This window comes from Perognathus longimembris, chromosome 20 (genome assembly GCF_023159225.1).
Source record: "Perognathus longimembris pacificus isolate PPM17 chromosome 20, ASM2315922v1, whole genome shotgun sequence".
Lineage (NCBI taxonomy): Eukaryota > Metazoa > Chordata > Mammalia > Rodentia > Heteromyidae > Perognathus > Perognathus longimembris.
Window position 1 is genome coordinate 33,271,963 of NC_063180.1, and position 19,994 is coordinate 33,291,956.

General features: G+C 49.4%; 1 protein-coding gene across 5 annotated transcripts in view; it reads right to left on the reverse strand.

Annotated features, from left to right (window-relative positions):
• Positions 1–1,812: 1,812 nt before the first annotated feature.
• Positions 1,813–19,994, reverse strand: part of Akap13 (A-kinase anchoring protein 13) — a 181,892-nt gene continuing 163,710 nt past the window's right edge. For all 5 annotated transcript variants that reach the window (XM_048368854.1, XM_048368855.1, XM_048368856.1 and 2 more), the window contains 14 exons: positions 19,698–19,823; positions 19,495–19,612; positions 18,664–18,912; positions 15,758–15,834; positions 15,020–15,201; positions 14,808–14,890; positions 12,678–12,872; positions 10,861–11,022; positions 10,249–10,319; positions 9,768–9,812; positions 8,355–8,405; positions 7,342–7,794; positions 5,972–6,299; positions 1,813–5,547 (listed from right to left, as the gene is read on the reverse strand). In XM_048368854.1, the coding sequence (XP_048224811.1) occupies positions 5,498–5,547; positions 5,972–6,299; positions 7,342–7,794; positions 8,355–8,405; positions 9,768–9,812; positions 10,249–10,319; positions 10,861–11,022; positions 12,678–12,872; positions 14,808–14,890; positions 15,020–15,201; positions 15,758–15,834; positions 18,664–18,912; positions 19,495–19,612; positions 19,698–19,823 (2,190 nt within the window). In that variant the 3' untranslated portion in view covers positions 1,813–5,497. The remainder of the gene's footprint in view (positions 5,548–5,971; positions 6,300–7,341; positions 7,795–8,354; positions 8,406–9,767; positions 9,813–10,248; positions 10,320–10,860; positions 11,023–12,677; positions 12,873–14,807; positions 14,891–15,019; positions 15,202–15,757; positions 15,835–18,663; positions 18,913–19,494; positions 19,613–19,697; positions 19,824–19,994) is intronic.

Genomic DNA, 19,994 nt, shown 5'->3' on the forward strand with positions numbered 1-19,994 from the left:
TGGGTGGTTCATGTCACAACCCTCCATGTCTGTCCAAGTCAGTTTTCCTTGTGTCAGTGCTTTGACTGTCTACTGTCAACATGAGCTTTGAGGGCAGAGTGCACAGTAGTTGATGGAAAAGAGGTCAGAGGGCAGGCTGAGGGGTCAAAGGGCAGTCTTTGGTTTCGACTGGCCTTGGAGCTGTGCAGATCTGGACTCAGATCTTTCACTGGCTTGCTGCAGGCTAGCCTCTGCCTGGAAGGGTCACTGAGTGGCCTATGAAAGCAAGGGGGTCTCTCCTTATAATCTGACTTGGAAGAGATCTGGAGTGAGGGCAGTGGGCTGTGCTACACCTGCCTGTCAGCACAGGTGTGGGCCAAGGTGCAGGCCTCGGTCTGTGCCGGGCTCAGCGGAGGGGAGCTCAGGGAGCTGCAGCACCGGGTGTGTGCTGTGCTATGCATGAGCGCACCAGGGCTGACAGGAGAGTAAGGTTTGTGGGGTTTGCCTGGGCTGTCCTGCCAGGCTTTCTAGAGACAGTGACACATGGCTACCATACAAAACCAGGAGGCCATATGGGGTCTGGGGCTGGGTTGGCAGATGAGGCAGCAGGCAGACACCAACACAGCACAGCTCTGAAATTTTCACCATGGATGAAAGCTGGGGCTGTCACCCCTTCCTTCAAAGCTCCCTTTCACCATGAAGCCTCTGAGGCCCCTAGGCCACCCACAGGGGTGGCAAGACAGTGGGACTCAGAAGGCGGCACCTAGGCCATGAAGCTGTGCCACCTATAAGTCATTAGGAATCTGTTTAGTGGTGGTACTGCCTGCCGGGGCTGGCTTCAAATCAAGATTTCCTGATCTCAGGTCCCACGTATCTAAGGTAATAGTTGTGACCTGGATAGAAGCCTTACTTTCACTGCTCTGCAGGGCGGCTGCCTCCCAGAAAATGACATGAGCACGCAGGGTCCCATCTTCTTCCTGGCAGGCTTCCCTGGCTCCGGTGCTGGCTTCCTCAGTTCCCCCTGCACGCTCCAGGCTCAGCTGTCTGTCCCCCAGTAGTCAGCCAGTCTCTTGCTGGCCTCACACAGATGGCACAGGTGGCTGGAGACCCTCCACTGGAAATAGCCACTTTTGTACAAGTGGGGTTTGTGCAGTGGGCTGGACACAGAAGCCCCCCTCAGGGGCAGGCAAGGCCTGGCACCTCCTGAAGGACCACCTAGGGTTCTGGGGGTCTGTGTTCAGGGGACAATGGAGCCTTCTCACCCTCCTTTGCTTCCCAGACAACAGCACTGGCTGAGAACCAAGAGCCAGAGGGAGGCAGTGGGAACATGTCTCCTGGGACTGATGGTCGGATGGGCCAGGGCCAGGGCCACAGCCATGGCAGGGTGGGGGAGGGGACGGCTGCAGCCACACTGACAGCCAGGGGCAGGAAGTGGGTGAAAGGGGACCAGCAGCTATTGCCAAGGCTACAAAGGCCTCTGTTCAGAAATGTATGGGCTTCCAAGTTCGTGGACAAAGGGAAGACCCTTGGCAGCCTGGCAGGGCTTACTGGGACTCTTGAGGAGAAGTAGAGGCAGGATTGCAGGGCTTTGCCCTCGTCCCATCCATCACCGCAGGGATGCAGTTCCCAATGTCCAGGAGGGTGGCTGCAGCCAGCAGCCAGGAGAGGGGAAGGCCCGTGGGGCAGGACCCTGCACTTGTTTCTTCGTGGGTCACAGGAGGGACTGCTGATGCTCTAGGTGTTGTGTTCCCCTGGGGAGGTGAGCTCTGTCAGATGCGGGGGCAGGCACCCCACTTTCCAAGAACCCAGGACAGAAAGAACTGACAGCAAGAATGAAGACTTCAAGAAAAATTTATTTTTTGAAAGGGCAGAGGGGAACTTTACAAGAGTCTGAAGCCATTAACTAGGAATGAAGATAAATAAAATATAAAGCCAGTATGTTGTGGCGAAATTCCAGAAAACACACTGAAAAAAAAAGATTTACAGTTTGAAACTGTTTCACTTTATACATAATTACAATCTAATATACAAGGGTGGGCTTAAACTCATCTTTTTCGAGTAAGATTTAGCATGGAAATGTTCATACAGCATTTGAAATAACCAGGAGAGCAGAGCTCTCCGCACTGTGGAGACAGCGTCCCCGAGGGCTCGCAGGGCAAGGGTGGGGGATGGGGACTGGGTGATGACCAGGACAGGATGGGCGAGGCGAGGCGAGGCTGACCACCGCCCATGGGAGCCTCCTTCGGTGGTGCTCTGGGAGCAGCCACCTGTGTGGCGGTGGCGAGTGCCTGTGCCGAGGGGCAGGCCGCCCACTGCCAAGGCCACGGGGCCTGACCAGGGTGGGGCCACCATCCCTTAGCCTTAGTGAGGTGGGGAACATCCTGTTCTACTTTTGACAAATGAATGGAGAGACCGTTTCTTCTCCCTCCTGCTTTCAAGGCAGATTAGGACTTCTCATTTCAGCACCTGGCCAGCAGGCAGTAGATTCCAAAGCTCTGCTTACAAGGAATGTTATTCAACAGAGAAAGAAAAACGCAGAACTCGGCGGTCTGCCTTTGGTCTCTGAGGCAGTCAGATGGCGTGGGGCTGGTGGGGACAGCCCAGGATGCAGGCTTGCGCATGCTAGAAAGATGGCATGCGTGCCCCAAGGGTCGCTTTTACGTCCTGAGGCTGTCCAGGCACGTGGGGTCTGGGTCACCTCAGAGCCACTCTGGTCGCAGATGCCCGCTCACTGAGAATGTTTTTCTACATACTCAGGGCTGGCCACCCATCATCCTCAGATGCTTCGGCTCCAAGGAAAATAGCAGAATCCTTGGCAAGTTGGAAACAGAGCCTTAGAGATAGAAGAATGACACCGGAAGTACTTCTAAGGAGAGCAATGTGTGGATAAAGCACTGGCCTACAGGCTGTGGTTCCATCTTCATGCTGGGGTCTATGTACTTAAGCCTTGGCCCACTAACCCCAATGGAGGATTCAATCAAACCCAACCCAACTGAACTGAACCTGGGCTTATGCTAGTACTGAGGCCTTGGGATGATGAACAGAGGCAGCTTTTAGTGGTGTAACCCTGAGACATGGAAGAGGAAAGAAGGCTGGTTCGTACCTTTAAAAAAAAAAAAAACCTTAGTAAGGGTATCTTCCCCTCAGATGGCTCGTGGGGGTAGAGGAAATGTTGGCAAGGGCAGAATATGGCAACTTGCATGTTTTTGCTCTGTTTTCTAAGAAAAGTGTTAGTTTGATTGTCTCCAAAATGAAGCCAACTGCTGTGTGTTTAAAGTGCTCCTGCATCACCAACAGGGCAACAGGACCAAGATGATTATCATTTGCGAGGATATACTGTCAGCCTCCCTGCCACCCAGTAGCTGCTGCAAGTCAGGGGACTCTGGATGGCCTTCTGTCTCCCTCCACCCCCACCCCTCAAGTTTAAGAGCAATTTGATTTCTTTAGCGTGATGGGGCAAGGTGGCTCGGAGCTCTTCCCAAGGTCACGAGCTGAAGCACAAGCAGCCGCATCCTCAGGCCCCTCTAAGTGATTTGGGGCGAGGAGCAGGGAGAGCGACGGGCACAGCAAAGCAGTTCTCTCAAAGGAAGCTGTCCTGGGCTCTGGGTTGCCTTTGTCTGAACCCAGGCAGAGCTGGCCAAGCTGCTGCAAATTGCCAGGGTGTGGGGGGAGTGACGGTTCCGCTCCACCTCAGAGCTCGCTGCAGTGAGCGGGAGCTGAGGCTGGGCAGAGGGGGGCAGAGGAAGGGGCGACTGCTGGTGCCACATCATGGGAAGCACAGGGAGGACAGGGAGGCGGCGACAGGGACAGCCAGTCGAGCCCCATCTATGCTGGACCTGAGGAAGGGGACAGGGTCAAGTGCAGGGCTGAAGGCAGCGGCCGACCCCCGCCATTAAAGGCCCTCGGAGGTATGCACGGCTCCAACAGAAACATGGGTTGGTTTTGGTCTTAAAAGCCTATTTCTGAAGAGTGCAAAGTTTCTTTAACAAAAGCAGGCAAGGGTAGCTCAGAGGTGGCCAATTTCTAAATTCCCAAAGGAGGAAGACATCTCTGTGATCACAGAGGTGTGGGACAAGGGAGATGAAGCCCCACTTTCTCCTGGGCTGTCAGCACATGCAGACGCCAGCTTTCCAGGGAGAAAGCCTGCCGCTACGTCACTCTCTGCCCTGGAGGGCTAGAACTGGTTAAGCTTAAAAATAAATGAAACATAAAACACATACACAAAATAAATAAAACAGATTTAGGCTAAAAATCTTAAACCAGACTCTTTCAAATAAACTGAAAGATAAATATCTCCATCTGCAAGGCCAGCTTGCAGTTCAACATCAAGCACCAAGGTAAGATTCGCTTTTGCCACGTCCCAGGCCTCGGAGGACAGACCCTGGGAGGACGCCACGCGAGAGCTGAGCAGGGAGGACAGCGTGACAGGAGACACATTGCCAGAGCAGCAGACACAGATCCAACACACAGGAAAGAACAGAAGAACCACAGCAACACTCCCAGCGTGAGCAGAATTAATACTCAACAGAACTTCAGGTTTAAAAGACGGAGGAAACCAAGTCAGACCATGACCTTCCTTCTGACACACAAGGATGGCCTCCCAACCCTGGCTCAGGCCAGCTCCGGTCTGTGCTGGTGGAAACACCTGCACCTACCGTCCTGGGGCAGGGGTGGGCACCACCCGGCAGGGGCCTGAGTATAAGCTGGTGCTGGGCGGGAGGCCCCAAGGCAATGAGGCCCAGGCGGGGGCAGCTGCCCAGGGAAGCCATTAGGAGACCTCTCTCAGGCCTGTGACAACCAATGGTGACACACTGCACTGTGGTGGGGAGGCCTCTACTTTGTGTCTGGAACAACAAGTATGCAGACATCTATGGGTTTTTTCTGAACCTGATGTTCTAAGGTAAGCCAGGACATAGACTAGGAGGGACAGATCATGTGCTTTCTAATACCTCAAACCTCTCACTGATTTCACAAATGTCTGTTGTCACCTCTGAAATGAAATGAGAAGTAGTTACAGAAGAGGGAGATGTGTGCCAAGTGGACCCAGTCTCAGAGGACCACAGAGTGAAGGTCAGAATATCCACAGCCACCAAGCCGAGCACAAGCCACTCTCATGGCTGAGACCCACCAGTCCACATGTGTACAGATCTGTCACTGTACACAGACGCAATCTGCAGCATCTGCTCTTTGACTTTGGTTGTGTTCCCCAAAACAAATACAAGGCGGGCAGAGTTTCCGCACCATTGGGAAACTCTCTTTCACCCAGTGGCATCCTAACCCGCCACATGTACTTCTGGGGCGCAGTTCCAGAACGCCATCCTGAGCAGGACCAGCCCCGCTGAGTCCTGGCTACTCACAGGCCATGGCCGGATGGCATCTGCGCCCTTCCACCCTGACATGCAGACAATGCGCCTTGCCCAGAGGACTGGACGTGGAGCCATGGACGTCCAGTGTAAGAGACTTGTGCGAAAGGGCGGCAGGCGGAGCCAAGTGGCACAGTTGGGGCACAGGAGTTGGGTCAGCAGAAGATCTCCTCTCCCTCCGCTGACACTTCCGATGCGGGACCATCTGGAAGAGCGAAACTGAGATGAAGACATGTGCAAACGCCTTGCCTCTCCTTCCTAGGCCAGTATGGCTGGGCGGGGTTGGCGGGCCGTTAGTAAACAGGTCCTCATGATACTCCTCAGGATTGGCATTAGTGCAGGCCTCCCACAGAGAGGGACAGGCTGGTCCTAACAAGGCACAGGAGGATTCGGGGAAACGTGGCACATGAGGGGGTGTGAGGGCACCGAGGAGTGGAAGAACACCTCGCAAGGGGCACCTGTACTCCACTGGGCACGTGTGCGCCACACCGAGGGCACTCATAAGTGGGCTGGGTGAGAGAGATGCCAGCTTGGCTTTTGCACGGCTGAACTGTGCCCTTTCACCCTGCGCCACTGCCCTGTCCTTCAGAAGGCATGGCCGCCATGGCCACCACGGGTGGGGCACTCACCACCAGGCTGGGAGCGGCTTCCTTTGCTCTTCTTCTTTTTCTCCTTCTTTTCTTTTGGCTTAGTTAATCCAAACAGGCGGGTGGTGGCGCTCGAGGGGGCCTGAGCCTGCCCTTCAGGGCCCTTGTTTGGCTGGCTGGGGGAACTCAGTATGTGAAAAGACCCCTTATCTTTGTGTGTCCGAGAGAGACTGTTCCTTTTTGGGGAGACTGAGAGGTCTGAGTCCAAGGATCCTGATTTGGTGATGGAAGGGGCAGGCGACAGGGGGCGATCCTCAGGATTGGGGAAGAAGGACGGGATGCGCATCAGCTTGCTGTGTGGATGGGACACCTGCACGAGGTCAAGAGAAGGCGCATTAGATGGGCTGCCTGCGCTGCCGCCACCCATGGGAGCATCAGCATTCGACCTGTGTGGGGCTGGGTGTCTAGAATGCGCTGTGATCTGCTAAAACTCGGTTTTCCTTACTTCCCTCTCCCAAGTACGACCCAGGCACACGTGAACACATCACTTCTGTGCCACGGATACTTGGTGACGGGCATGAAGGGACCAAGCAGGGATTCTGAGGAGGAAGCCTAGGAAAGAATGAGGGCAGCCCGTCTTGGCCGAGCAGGGAGATCGGGAAGGTGAAGAGATCCATTCACCCACATTCTCAGTGGGGACCCTCTGGTGACTCACTGGTGTGGGAGTGGTGGCTCTGTCCTTGTCATCAGAAGCACGAGCCTTTCACTGCTCCCACAGCTACTCCAAATCCTCCACAGAAAGTGAACGTGGCCACCTCACATGACACACACGGCAGTATGACAGGGGTTTTAAGAGGCAGGGAGCTCTGTGCACAGCCAGGCCCTCCATCTGCCAGGAGTGCCCCTGTGCTCCAGAGTAGCCACGGACTGTCTGGAGTAGGCCCAGTGTGCATGCTGAACAACAGCCTCCCGCATGGGAGCAGATGCAGAGAAAGGTTTTGTCACCAGCAGCAAAACAAGTCAGGCATTATTCCAAACAAGAATGCCGTGTGTGTTGGGGGGCTCCTAGCTCTGTGAGTGATCCCTGCTGTCACTCTGTGGACTGCTTTATCCTTGGAGTATATCCATCAAGCTATAGCTCCCTGGAAGCGAGAGCTTGTCCAATTTCCCACATGGCACAGGACAGAGCGCTCACTCCTGAAATCCTGGGTGGCTGCCTGCCGCTTGCTTCGACACCCCACTGCTCTGGCCTCCCTGGCCCACTGGCACCTAGGGTCTACTGTCTGCCTTCTCCTCCCAGGGATGCAAGAGGAGCCCTGAGACCTGACTCCTCCCCACCGTACTGGGAAGCTCTCCCTCCTGTGGGCCGGGTGTGGGCCAGCTGCAGCCCGTGTCCCACTGCCCCGCCGTACCTGACAGAGGTCCCGCTCCAGCTGCCTCTGGCTGAGCAGCTCTGCCTCCCGCCACCGCAGCTTCTCCTGGTCCCGTTCCAGCTGCCTCTGGGCAGCACGCAGCCTCTCCAGGTCGCTCTGGTAGGTGCCCTTCTTCTGCCGGAGCTCCTCCCGGTCCCTCTCCAGGTCCTGCTGCCCCAGCTGCACCTTCTCCTCGCGCTCAGTCAGCTGCGCTTCGCGCTCCCGCAGCTCACGCTCCCGGGCCTCCCACTCGCGCTCGCGCCTGCGCTTCTCCTCCAGGTGCTGCGCCTGCTGCCGCTGCAGGTTGGCCAGGTCCTGGCGCTGCTTCTCCAGGCTGCGCTGCTTCTCCTGCTCAATGAGCGAGCTGGGCCGTGACAAGCTCCTCGTGAGTGCCCGCTCGCTCAGCACCAGCTTCTGGTCCTCGATGTAGCTGTCTTGCTGGAGCACCACACCCTGGGGGCACATAGGACAGCCATGCAGGCCTGGCCCAGGGCACTGCCAGCCGTGGGGACCCTCCTGACCCAGGCTAGGAGCATTGTGACAAAGAGACCCTCCCATCGTGTTCTGGGAGTCTGTTCTGGTCACAGAATGCTGCCAGGGTAACTGTGCAGTCATCACATGGGAACCCCATTTCCTATCAGACTGGTGGCACACTTCCTGCAGTGACTATGGCACCTGGGCAGTGGGAGAGGGAGCAACAAGGCAGCTGAAGGGCAAAGGACAGAAGGATGGGGCAGAACTAGTACTCCCAGGGAACAGTCTCAGAACAGTGGCGATGGTGTGAGGCGATGAGAGACTTTCTAGACTGAGGTGGTCTCCCACAGGCAGTGAGCACCGATGTTATGTTATCCTCAGGGTCCTTCAGTAGTCATGGTGGATGGGGTGCTAGCTGTTCTCATCTGTGAGCCCCACCACCCACGCACCCTCAGGCAACCTGTACACCTCTGAGATCCATGTTAACAACCATCCCTCTGCTCTCCCACACCAGGGGCACAGACAGAGGAGCCCCGTACCTGCAGAGTGCTCAGGAGCTCGTGGAGATGGACGATGCTTTGGACAACCTGCTGCAAAACAAGAACAGAACAGAACAGCATGTCAGGGACACACAAGCACTGGAGCTACCCACCACCCAACATCCAAAATACAGCAAGGAGCCACTATTCTGATGCCATCTTCTCTAAGTGGAAGCACCAAAGAGAAATGAACAACTGCAAGCAGCTGGGAGAAAACAAGACAAAAAAATGAAACAATTTCTTATTGATTTTCCCCTTTTCCGTCTTTCAAATTTTCTTATCCCTAAAAGAGTAGTTGCCAGTCTGTGCATCCTATTTGTGAATGCATGAAGCCCTCAAAAACAAGGGCAACAGTGCCCGCCATGCACTACTTCCTATCCCAACTTTCTCACTGCACAGAGGGAAGAAACTGACAAGTGGAAAAAAGCAGCCAACAGCTAACTTGCACGGGGCACACCCAAAGAGAAGCCGCGGGCCTGCTTCAGGACAAGCACACAGAGTCCTGCATGGCATGGCTGCACTTAGGCTCCTGTGCAAACGAATACAGAACATGACCCTTCTCTGCATTTGGGGGGTGATAGGAGAAGTTCCCCTTAAAACTTCAAAACAAAGGTCCACAGGAGATAGGCATTATATGCTAAATGCAACAGTAGGGTGACAAAAGCATCTCTGAGAAGCATGCCCTATAAAGCAACTCTCCTTCCCTATACCTGACTTGAGGCTGGGTACACACACACCTTGGTGATGCCAGTGACCAGAGGCTGTCAGAAGTCACCAGGAAGGGCACAACAACAGCAGTGCCTGTAACCAGCAGCTGGCAGAGCTCAGCTCTGGAAAGTGCAGTGGATAGGTCTGTACCAGGATCTGATCTCTAACATGGAGGATGCCAATACCCTGCTTTCTCTCATAGCTTAGACAATACTGCATGAAAGGCAATACTCCAAAAAGCAAGCTCAGCTTGTGTCCTAAACGGACACAAGTTAAATCTCCACACTCCACAATTGTGGCTTTGGGGGTCAGATGTGCAGTACAGGAAAAGTTGTGTTTAGACTGAAACTACTAAGAGGGCTTCAGAGCCCTGTGTTGACAAAATTGTGTTAACAAAACTGACTAAAAACAAGAGGCTTCTTATGGACAGAGAGCCAGAGGCTTATAGGGTACATAATCTAGCTAGCAGAATCCCAACAGTAGTGCCTCCAGTGGGAGGGAGGGAGGGAGGGAGGGAGGGAGGGAGGGAGGGAGGGAGGGAGGGAGGGAGGGAGGGAGGGAGGGAGGGAGGTCCAGCCATGGAAACAGACATGTTCCACTGCACACAGAAACTCTAGGCAGGAGTTGTAAACAGCAAAACAAAACTGAGCATTGCTATTCTTTTATACAGTCCTTTCTTAATGACAATCTAAAGGCCTCACTTACCTCACTGTTTCTCTTTAGCATAAATACAAGGTTAGCATTTCCACCCTACAAAACAAAAAATACACGCGTAAAAAATGATCCTGATGCAAAAATTATACTCAGTGCATTTCAAAGTTGTCGTTTGCCATTTTATTCCACAGTAGCCTCTCACTGAAAGTTGGTGAGGGTACAAGGTTGAACTGCTGTCTTTGAAGCCTTACAGAAAGGAAAGGACAGGGCTCCTAAATTTAACCTCTTCATGCAAATGGTCCCGCCAGGGCCATGGTGAGGTTAGGAATATAAATGTGGTACTCTAAGCCAGGGAGCTAGAGAGCCAAGAATAAGGAGCCCTCAATTGTGTGGTTTAGTAACGTGCTTTCCTCTGAAAATAAGGTAGGGTTTCATTTAAAGTGGCAAGTCAACGTGATCCAACGTAAAGGTTTATAAATTTGATGGGAAGAGCCAAGAAGGTTCACAGGTAAGTGCATTTTAGAAGGATTACCTTTTTCAGACCACTGTCCGACTCTGCTCTCCTAATAAGATCTTGGCCATCATCATCTTCCTTCTCACCTCCTAAACAAAAGTTTTCTATTTTTATTAAAGTTGTAAGATAAACTAGCCAAGAGAAGAGTACAATGGAGACAAGTTATGGCAGCCAAGCCACCTCTGTTTTCAGTGCTGCAGAATCAAGTTTGGAAGGACAAACGAGTAGGGCAAGCAGCCCTATGGCATGTTAGGGCCACAGGTGTTCGGAGATTTTTTTGGGAATGGGGCTATGAACAAACATGAGATCCACTTTCCACATACACCTTTATACACAGTTATTTCAGCATGTCTTTGTTCTGACTGAAACGTGTTACATGTTAGGTGGAAGTTTCCACTTGTAGTGTGATGTCAGTGCTCAAGAAGTTTTGGATTTTGGAGCATTTCAGATTCAGGATACTCAACCTAAATGATCGCTCCTGAGGTTACATATATAGATAGCTTAGCTGAAATCAGGAAAATTATTATTACTCAAGATGAATGTTGCTCAACCAAGTCCTTACTGACTGAACGGGGGATGAGACCACCGGCCATATTTAGTTCCATGGGGTCACTGAGTCGGACTGCTGACCTTTGGAAGCGTTCATCTGGTGGCTGTCGAATCCTCCAAAGGTCTCGGCTCTCCGGGGCAAGGAAATAGGACCGACAATGGCTTCCTGCTCGGCAAGGCCGCTGGCGGCCTGCCCGAGTGCACCTCCTAGGCTTCCACTCACCAAGCCTTGAAGGATCTCCACTGGAAAGAAGGAAAGAAGGCAAGACAAGCTGACATCTTCTGTCTTCCAATAAAGAGGGGGAAATGTCATTCATGGTAATACATGACATGTACAGTACAGGCCAGAGTTCCAAGGACTGCCATGCCCAGAAGGTCTCAGCTCATGGCACATGTTTTAGTTGGACTCTACTGGTAATTTAGAGAAACCTTCAACGTTACATCATGAAGCCTGGGACATGTGAAAGAACGTAGGGACGGCAGAGTGGTTTACTGGAAAGAGCATGGCTTCTAGAGTGAGAGCCAAAGCAGACACGAGATATACCCTGGAAGGAAAATGGGCCAATTAGAGAACAGCCAGTAGATTTAAGGGGGCCTGAGCAGTGGGAACACCTAAGTCTTCAAACTTGACCCACTGGAACTCTTTCTGGAGCAAAGCTCATACAGTTGAAGAAAGGCTAAAGGTAGAAAAACACTGAGCAGGGGAGGAACAACAGGCAAATGCAGGTCCATATAATACAGAAGCAGAGTCCAAGGCAGGAACACTCTCAGCAAGCCAACATAAAACCCAAGCATCACACAAAACAAGTAGAAGAGTTCTGCAGAGGGAGAAAAACATCTGAACTTTCAAATTAAAGCAAATTAATTTCATGCAAAAAACCAAAAGACAGGAAATTTCTGAAGTCAAGCCCCATACTAAGTTAAAAAAAATAGAGAACAAGGGGGTACAGCTTGCCTAAAATAATAAAAACCTATCAGAAATTACCTTAAATACATTAACATAATGACACAAGCCATGAAAGGAACTTAAGTCACATTAGAAACACAAAACCAGGGTTGGTGACATGTGATAATAGTTCTCAGAAGTGAATTCTAGGCAAGCCTGGGCTGTCTCAAATTTGAGTGAATTAATTAAATTAGCAGTATAGCAGACCACTACAAACCTGAGAACAACCCACAGCAACCAAAATCAGGGACTATTTTAACAAAAACTACTTGAATAAAACAGTATGAATATTCTAATAAAACTACTCAAAAGCCCTTTGAGCATCTAGGCAAAAAGGATGCATCTGGGAAAATCAAATGATGACCAGCCTTGGGAAGCAATGCCTTACGATCATTACAAAACCGAGATAACTTGTGAGAGTTAACATACTTAGGGGAAGAAAATGTAAGCCAAGGATTTTTACATCCACCAAAAGAAAGTTCGAGTATGGGGTAAAAAATCTGCTGCCGATATGCCAGAATTTAGGGACTCAGAGAGTATCCTGAGATGTCAGCAAGGAATCGCCTCTGAATCCAGATGTGAATTTGAAGAAAATAGAGGACAGAACTGCTGTATGAATGAAACAATAGCAGCTCTGTCCTCTATGGCATTCTGAGCTGACTCGAAAATTGCATGGACAAAAGGGGAGAAATGGTGTGTAAGAAAGTGATTACGAGTCAGGAAGCCGCTTCCTTCTGGAGGAAGGCACATGGAGGGGTTTTCAAGGAGTCTGGCTATATTTGAATTTCTGACCTGGGTAGTAGTTACAATTTCCCTGTGAAGTAACTGTTTGGGACATTTCCCTATATAGGCGCCTTACATTACAATAACAAAGTAGAAACATGTGAATAACACCAGTGTATAAATCACTCGGGGGGGGGGGGGGGGGATACTGAATGAAAAGCACCCTTACCCTCACTTATTGCACTTTTCATTAGAGGTCCTCCTTTGAGGGCCTCCTCTGTGTTGGAGCGGAAGAGGGCTCTAGGGCTGTGAGTTGGGGAACAATCCTCTGGCAAAGGAGTGCTGCACTCAGTCATGTCCCGAAAAATCATCTCCTTCTCTTCCAGTAAGTGGAGGATCTGCTGGTCCTTCTGCTGAAGTTGTTCTGCAGGCGAACGGAGAAAGGGACCTACATTTATCTCCTGTTTAGGTTTACCAGATGACTGGGGCATGAGCACCACCTTGTGGTTATTCCTGGGATGCCTCACACGGAAAGCTTGTACACATACATGCAGGCATACACAACTTTCTTATCTGGAAGGCAATGTGATTTCTACCTAGAAGACCCCTTGGGTCTTTTGCAGACAATGTTTTTTTCTGACACAGGTCTGGCCCTGGTTTTGCCTCCCTTCCTTAGTGCCAACATTCTAAGCTGCAGTTTCTGCAATTCCCATCTTTCCCAAAACTGAAAATCACTCTTTAAAACAACTTCAGTCCCCCACTGCAAGGTCACTCTCTTTCGGCCACTCTCTCTGGGCACTTGTACACACTGCTCTTGGTGATCTCACTCAAATACCTCCTCTACACTGATCATTTACAGCAGGCCAACCAAATCTACTTTCTTTTTCTGAACACCGGACTACTGTGTTCCACTGTGAAGTGGCCAGCTCCACCAGATGCTTCATTCTCAGGATGCGAAACCAGTTTCTTTTCCAGGCTTACCTCCTCCGGTAGGCTTGTGTCTTCCCCCACCTGCCTTTTCTATTCTTCAGGCTATCTTGTCTCCTTGTTTTGTCCCACCATCTACCCCCTCTTGACAGATTGTCTAGCTCACCTCTCACTGAACCTGAGATTTTCACAACTGGTCTTTCTTACTTCTATGGCTCTCCCACTCAGATAAGTAATTTAACCAGTTTCAACACATATAAATTTGTAAACTATTCTATCATCTCCTCACTTAGTGACGTAGTACCTCACAGCATAAGCTCCTGTCACTGATCCTGACCCTGCAGGCATACTAAGTTCTTCTATTCTTACATGCTAAGGTAACTGTGTCACATGGGCCTCTGATCCACTAGATCGCTATGTGATCTACCCATTTAGGTATCCTTTTCATATGAATGACCTTCGTTAGGACAAGGGCTGTCTTTTAGGAATCTTGACATCCCTGCCCCGAGCAGGACACCATTCCAGACACAACTCTGGCTCTGGTCTAAACCTGGCCATCTTTATTTTTCCTCCAATGAAATAGGATACTGTTGCCTTGTACACCTTGAGGGACTACTCAACTCATAGCTGCTCGCATGTACTAGGCGTTGGGCCTCATTTCTACAGTGGAAGGTTCCATATATCACTGGCACAGGGAGAAAAGTATACCAGACCCTGATATTTGTAAACCAGGGATTAGAGCCAGATGTGGTCGCACACATCTGTAATCCCAGCACTTGGGAGGCTGGGGCTGGAGAATTCAGAGTTTGATGTCACTCTGAGCTATAAATCAGAGATAGGGAATGGTATGTAGCTGGATCCCTAACCACACATTTGGCCCTGGGATGTTTTCCCCTTTCGAGTCATCAGACACCTCTGCACAATGGGATGAAAGAGCTATTGCAGGGATGTTAGCAAGACGATACACAAGAGCAGGCATTCAGTAAACGGTGACCAGGCATGATCAATAAGTACCTTTCAACCGAGACCACTTCACGAGCCATCTGTGAACCTATAGATAACCAACAAAGCCAGGGACTGATGGGAGGCCTGGAACAGATTAACTACTAGAGAAATATGTACACAAAGTCCTTTCTCTCGGTGCCTGTTATAACCTTAGCTGTGACTATGAAATGTGGCAAATTCTCTGTGACAAGGTACCACTATAGTCCTAGAAGTCCAATGACAAGACCAGATGGACAATCAACAGTCCCCCTGGATCTGGTACTGGATTCTTACTGCCATTCTCTGCCAGGACTCATCTCCCTGTTGCCAAGGCTAGCAGGGTCAGCTGTTCAAGGAGGAGCGACCTGGGCCTCCAGAAACCAAAAGCATTTTCTGCAACCACGGACATTCCACAGACAAGGACCCCAGGCTGCTTCTGACAGCTGACCTTTTAACTCCCGGGCTTTGGTGTCCAACATTTTCTTCTCCTCCTCATTCTCACTAGGAATTCCTTCATCTTCATCTCTGTTCCTAATACAACCAAAACAAGACAAGACAAAAATTCCTGAGATGTTAATGACTCTAGTCACTGCCCAATCTGTTGTGAAATCATACAGTTATTAGCGGGGCCAGGAAGGGTAGGCATGGTGGTTCACGTACAGGGTGTTGATTGTATCCTGGATGATCTGAATCCAGCTGTTCCGCTCCTCTTTAGAGCTGGCATGGACCTCTACCATCTCTGGATCTTTCACCCCCATACTGATTAAGAACAGGCCTTTCTCCTCATGTGCCACTTCTCTGACAATCAGCTTCTTTAAAGAGATCACCGTGGATTTCTGGTCCTGCATAAAGAGGATGAGGGCAAGCTTAGAATGTGTAAACAACTGGGTAACCCTTGAAGACAACTCTGACCTTAGCGAAGACCACATGCTGGTTTAATACCTTTTTTTTTTTTTAATGGCAACTTTTGGTAAGTAAAAAGAAAGATCTCAATACTGCACTCAACTTTTAACAGAAAGATTTCCAAACTGGAGATGACAATTTATGGCCCTATTCTCTAGTCACATTTTCTACATGATGAATCTGCACAGGTTCCCCACAGAAACACTGGTTAGCAACGTCATCCATGGGCAACAGTCATATGAGTAATGCAGAAGTCAACCATCAATAGTGCTCCGAGCACTCCAAGGGACTGTGAGAGAACAGATAAAGAATTCTGCCAGTGGGAAAGATAATGGAAACTCCCAAAAGCATGTGAGAAATTACTCAAGAGGAATTTTTCCTGAGTCAATTTTCAGAGGGTAGGTGAGGCCATCATAGAGTGTTTACATTCCATACACTTAACTTAGCTGTTTTGGATACTATTAATGCCATGCAGAAGAATGAAATTTAGCTTACCAATGATGCAAAGATGTATTTCTGGTCTTTTTCTTGAAGGAAAACCAAAATGTCAGAGAGCAGAACTGCTTGCACCTCTGGAAAATAGAAATGAGGAATAAGATGAGCCCAGTAACTACTGAATGGCTAATCACAGTCAGAAGGCTTTTATTGAAAAACTTTGGTTTAGCAGCAGACCTCCAAGGGCAAACTATACTTTTGAGAACACACCTTTCTCCCTGCCAAGGCAACATGGTTTTATAATTCTGCTCACTTGCTTTTGGGGGGCATTTTAAAATGAGGTTCATCATAAAGCCTTGCTTATCCCATGGTATCACCTTTGTCTTCCCCTCCATTAAAGCAAAACCAGCAGGGTGCAGTGGCTCACATCTATAATCCTAGCTACTTGGAAAGCAGAGGGATTGGTAAGAACTTGGCTCGAGGTCAGCCTTGGCAAAAAAGTTTATGGGTCCCTAACTCAACCAATAAAAACAAAGCTGGGTACAGTGGCACATACTGGTCACCCCAACTGCATAGGAAGTAAATAGGAAGATCACTGTCTATAGGCCAGCCCAGGCAAAACATGAGACAATACTTGAACAAGAATGAAAAGTAAAAAGGGTGGAGGGGAGAACATGACTTAAGAGGTAGAGCAGACTGCCTAAGCAAGTACAAAGCCTGCAAAACAAAACAAACCACCAAAAAAACCTAAGCAAAAATGGAAAAAAGAACCCACCCCAAACCAAAACAACCAACCACCAAGGCATGAGGACATACTCAATGATGCCTGCGAATATTCAGGCATCCCAGGGCTTCACCCACCCAAACCTAAAACAACCAAACTGACATCTCTAGTTTGAGCCAGGAATTACAAAATAACAAGGAACCCCAACCATCCCTGCCCTGCCTAATCCTCTAGGATTACAAAGTGACATTTCTTATTACTTGGGGACATCTGCTGGCAGTCAGTAAGCTGGCCCTGTGTATGTCTTCCTCCTGGAAAATGGGGTCTATAGTTCTTTGGGAAATAAGCGACTAACTCAGGTAGTCTCTCCTGGCCTTGTCTTGTCCTCTGCCCCTAGAACTCCTGTGTCCTTTCCTGTGTCCTATCATTTCATAGCCATGGAGAAAACAGGACCCAGGGTGGCTGAGTCCTAGGGAAGTCTACTTTTCAGGCTTAGAATACAGTAGTTTTCCCAAGTTTTTGTTATTTTGTAAAGCTCACTTTTAGGTAATTCAGCTGCCTACCCTTCCCTGACTCAGCTTTATCAGATCTTGAAGTTGACATGATCAGTGTCAGTGAACCTGAGGAAAACAATCCCACTCACTCCTTTCCAAGCATGTTCCACCCCACTCGCCCCTCTCCAAGCACGCTCCACAGGGCACTGGCTTTCGTTGGCATACATTCACTTGGGGATGAACATGAGTAAATACCAACTCCTGGCTCTACTGCGGCTATTTCAGGCTAAAGAACCTATCATTCTGCCACTGGCTTAACCGCAACTTGATTCTACCAGCTTGGATCTATTAGTTTTATTTGAGGATAGAATAAATCACACTGGCAATGGAAAGAAAAAAGTGCAGGGTCCAGGCAGCAGCCCTGGGGAGTCAGGTCCTCATAAGAAAAGGTGGAGGATTCTGTAAGTCAACCCGCATAGAAGATGGGCTGCAAGCAGCAGTGTGAATGGAGTTCTGAGCTGGGGCTCTCAAAACATTACAAAAATCAAGGCTGAGAAGCAGGTAGATACCTTATTTCCAGCTCACCACAGAATAATGAAGTACAGAGCCACTGGTTGCAGCAATGGGTCTTCTGAAATTATTCTACCCTTCTTCTTCATACTCATTCTTCCTCATCACCAGAAACAACAGTACCTTCCTCCACTGCCATTCAACACCCCTTCTTCTCCACCCCAGGGCTCCTCACACTGGAGGGCAAATGCCCCCTCCTTCATGACACCAGCTGTTTGCCTGGGACTCCTGCACTATCCCAGGCACAGTGCACTTGGGCTACAGCTCCCTGGGTGCTACTGTGGTCAGCTATAGCATCACACCTCAGATGGGAAGAGCATGGGTTCCTCCCATTTCAACAGGCAGTGGAGCCCACAGCATGGCTTGGCCTGCTCCATGCCCTCAGCTCCGAGGCCAAGGAGAAAGGGCAGATATAGGAAAAGCTGATAAGTCATAGCTCACATATAGTGCGTTGGTTTGATGAAAACAACTGTTTTTATTCATTTTTTAGAAATCAAAAATACAGATGAGGGCTGGGGATATAGCCTAGTGGCAAGAGTGCCTGCCTCGGATAAACGAGGCCCTAGGTTCGATTCCCCAGCACCACATATACAGAAAACGGTCAGAAGCGGCGCTGTGGCTCAAGTGGCAGAGTGCTAGCCTTGAGCGGGAAGAAGCCAGGGACAGTGCTCAGGCCCTGAGTCCAAGGCCCAGGACTGGCCAAAAAAAAAAAAAAAAAAATACAGATGAATAAAAAAACTCTTTAACTTATTGTAGCTGATCATGTGGAAAGTGAAAATTATTAAGCAGAGAGTAATATTTATGATCTCTGGCTTTGGGGAAAGATAAAGGATGCAAATACAAAATGTAACAAGGTCTAGTTGAAGCAGGCTGGTGACCTTTGTCCAAGGCTTCAGGAGCCATGAAGCCCTCACCTAGCCCCTTCCTCTGGGAGTTTGTGTATTTTCCAATCTCCTCACTGCATCATTTGTTTTCCTCCTATGATTCTGTAAGCTATCTTAAGCCACTGTTTTTTTTTATCTAAGATTACAAATAACTAAATGGCTCTAGCTCCTGTGTGATGTCTGCACGTGGCTCTCAGGGAAGAAACCTGGTGGTGATCTTCCAACAAACCCACATGGGCACCCGGGGTCTGCTTCCCCAGGAGTCCTGAAGCAGACAGAAGTAAGCCAGCTTACCTTTCAGCCTTCCTGTGACACTCTTCAAAAACACACTCCCGTCGCGTACCAGCTTCTTCCGTTTCAAGTCCTCCTTCGCAAACATCTGCCCACTCTTCATCCTCATGATCGACTTGCTATCTGTCTTCGTATAAATCTCACTGAGACGTACCTTCTTCTCATAACTTGCTACTTTGCTGTCAACAGCTCCAATTACATCCTTCACCAGGCTCAAGGACTGAGCTAGGTCTTCCCGTTCAACTTCATTGTCTTCAGGAAAAAGAACAATGCTGCTTTTAATGGCTCTCTTCCAACAAGAGGCGAAGGGGAGGGAACCCTGCCTTCCTGTCCATAGGAACCATTTTCTCTTTGTGGTTATGTTGTCAGAGTGAAGCCAATACACCAGATGCACATATCACCTCTATCTCTGCTGTCCTAAGTTTTAATCTTAAAGGCAGTTAGCAGTTTTCAATGCTATAGATCAGATGTAACTTGTTGCTCTATTCTAAAATAAAAGAAGCTGTCTTTAGGACAGAAGAATAACAAGTAGAACAAAGAGCAACAAGCTGTTTATACACAAGGAGATCATTTTCAGCTGGGCAGGTAGCTCAGACCTATAATCCCAGCACTCAGCAGGCTGAGATAGAACATCACATGTTTGAGGCCAACTGAGCTATACAGTGAGACTCTGTTTAAAAACAACAACAACAAAAACAACACCCACCGAGCAATAAAAACCAAAGGAAGGAAAAAAAAACAGTTTTCAATATAAACACACTATCTCTTCTAGACTTACTAGAAGATGAAACAGCCCGTGCTGGCAGACAAGATGGAGCTTAGAAGGGGACCCACCTTTGGTGCACTGTATTATTCTTTGGAATAAAACTGGATATTTGGTGATTCTTTGGGTTACAAGTAAGATGCACTCTGGGATTCCAAGCCTCCTCACCAACGAACTGCCCATCTTCTTCTGCAAGGGAGAAGACACCATAAGGAACTGCATGGAAGGGGAGGCCCTAGCTAATGCCCACAGCAACAGGGTCTCATATCAGTACCTTTACAAAAGCCTGGAAGCGCTTATCCTTTGTGCAAAGGTCTTTGAAATAGTTCACAGACTGGTTGTGCTGGCCACAAAACTTGCCATATATCTTCTTTAAGCGTTCCGCATTCTCACCGGAAAACTGCAGAGGAGAGAGAACAAAGATTCTGTAAAAAGCTGCCACTGTATTTGTTATCCCCCTCCAAGAAACTGGTATAGTGGCTTTGGAAAGCAATTTGGAACTTCATCGAAAGGCTTAAAATACAGTTCTCCTAAGACCCAGAAATCCCACTCTAAGATGTATACCCAAGAG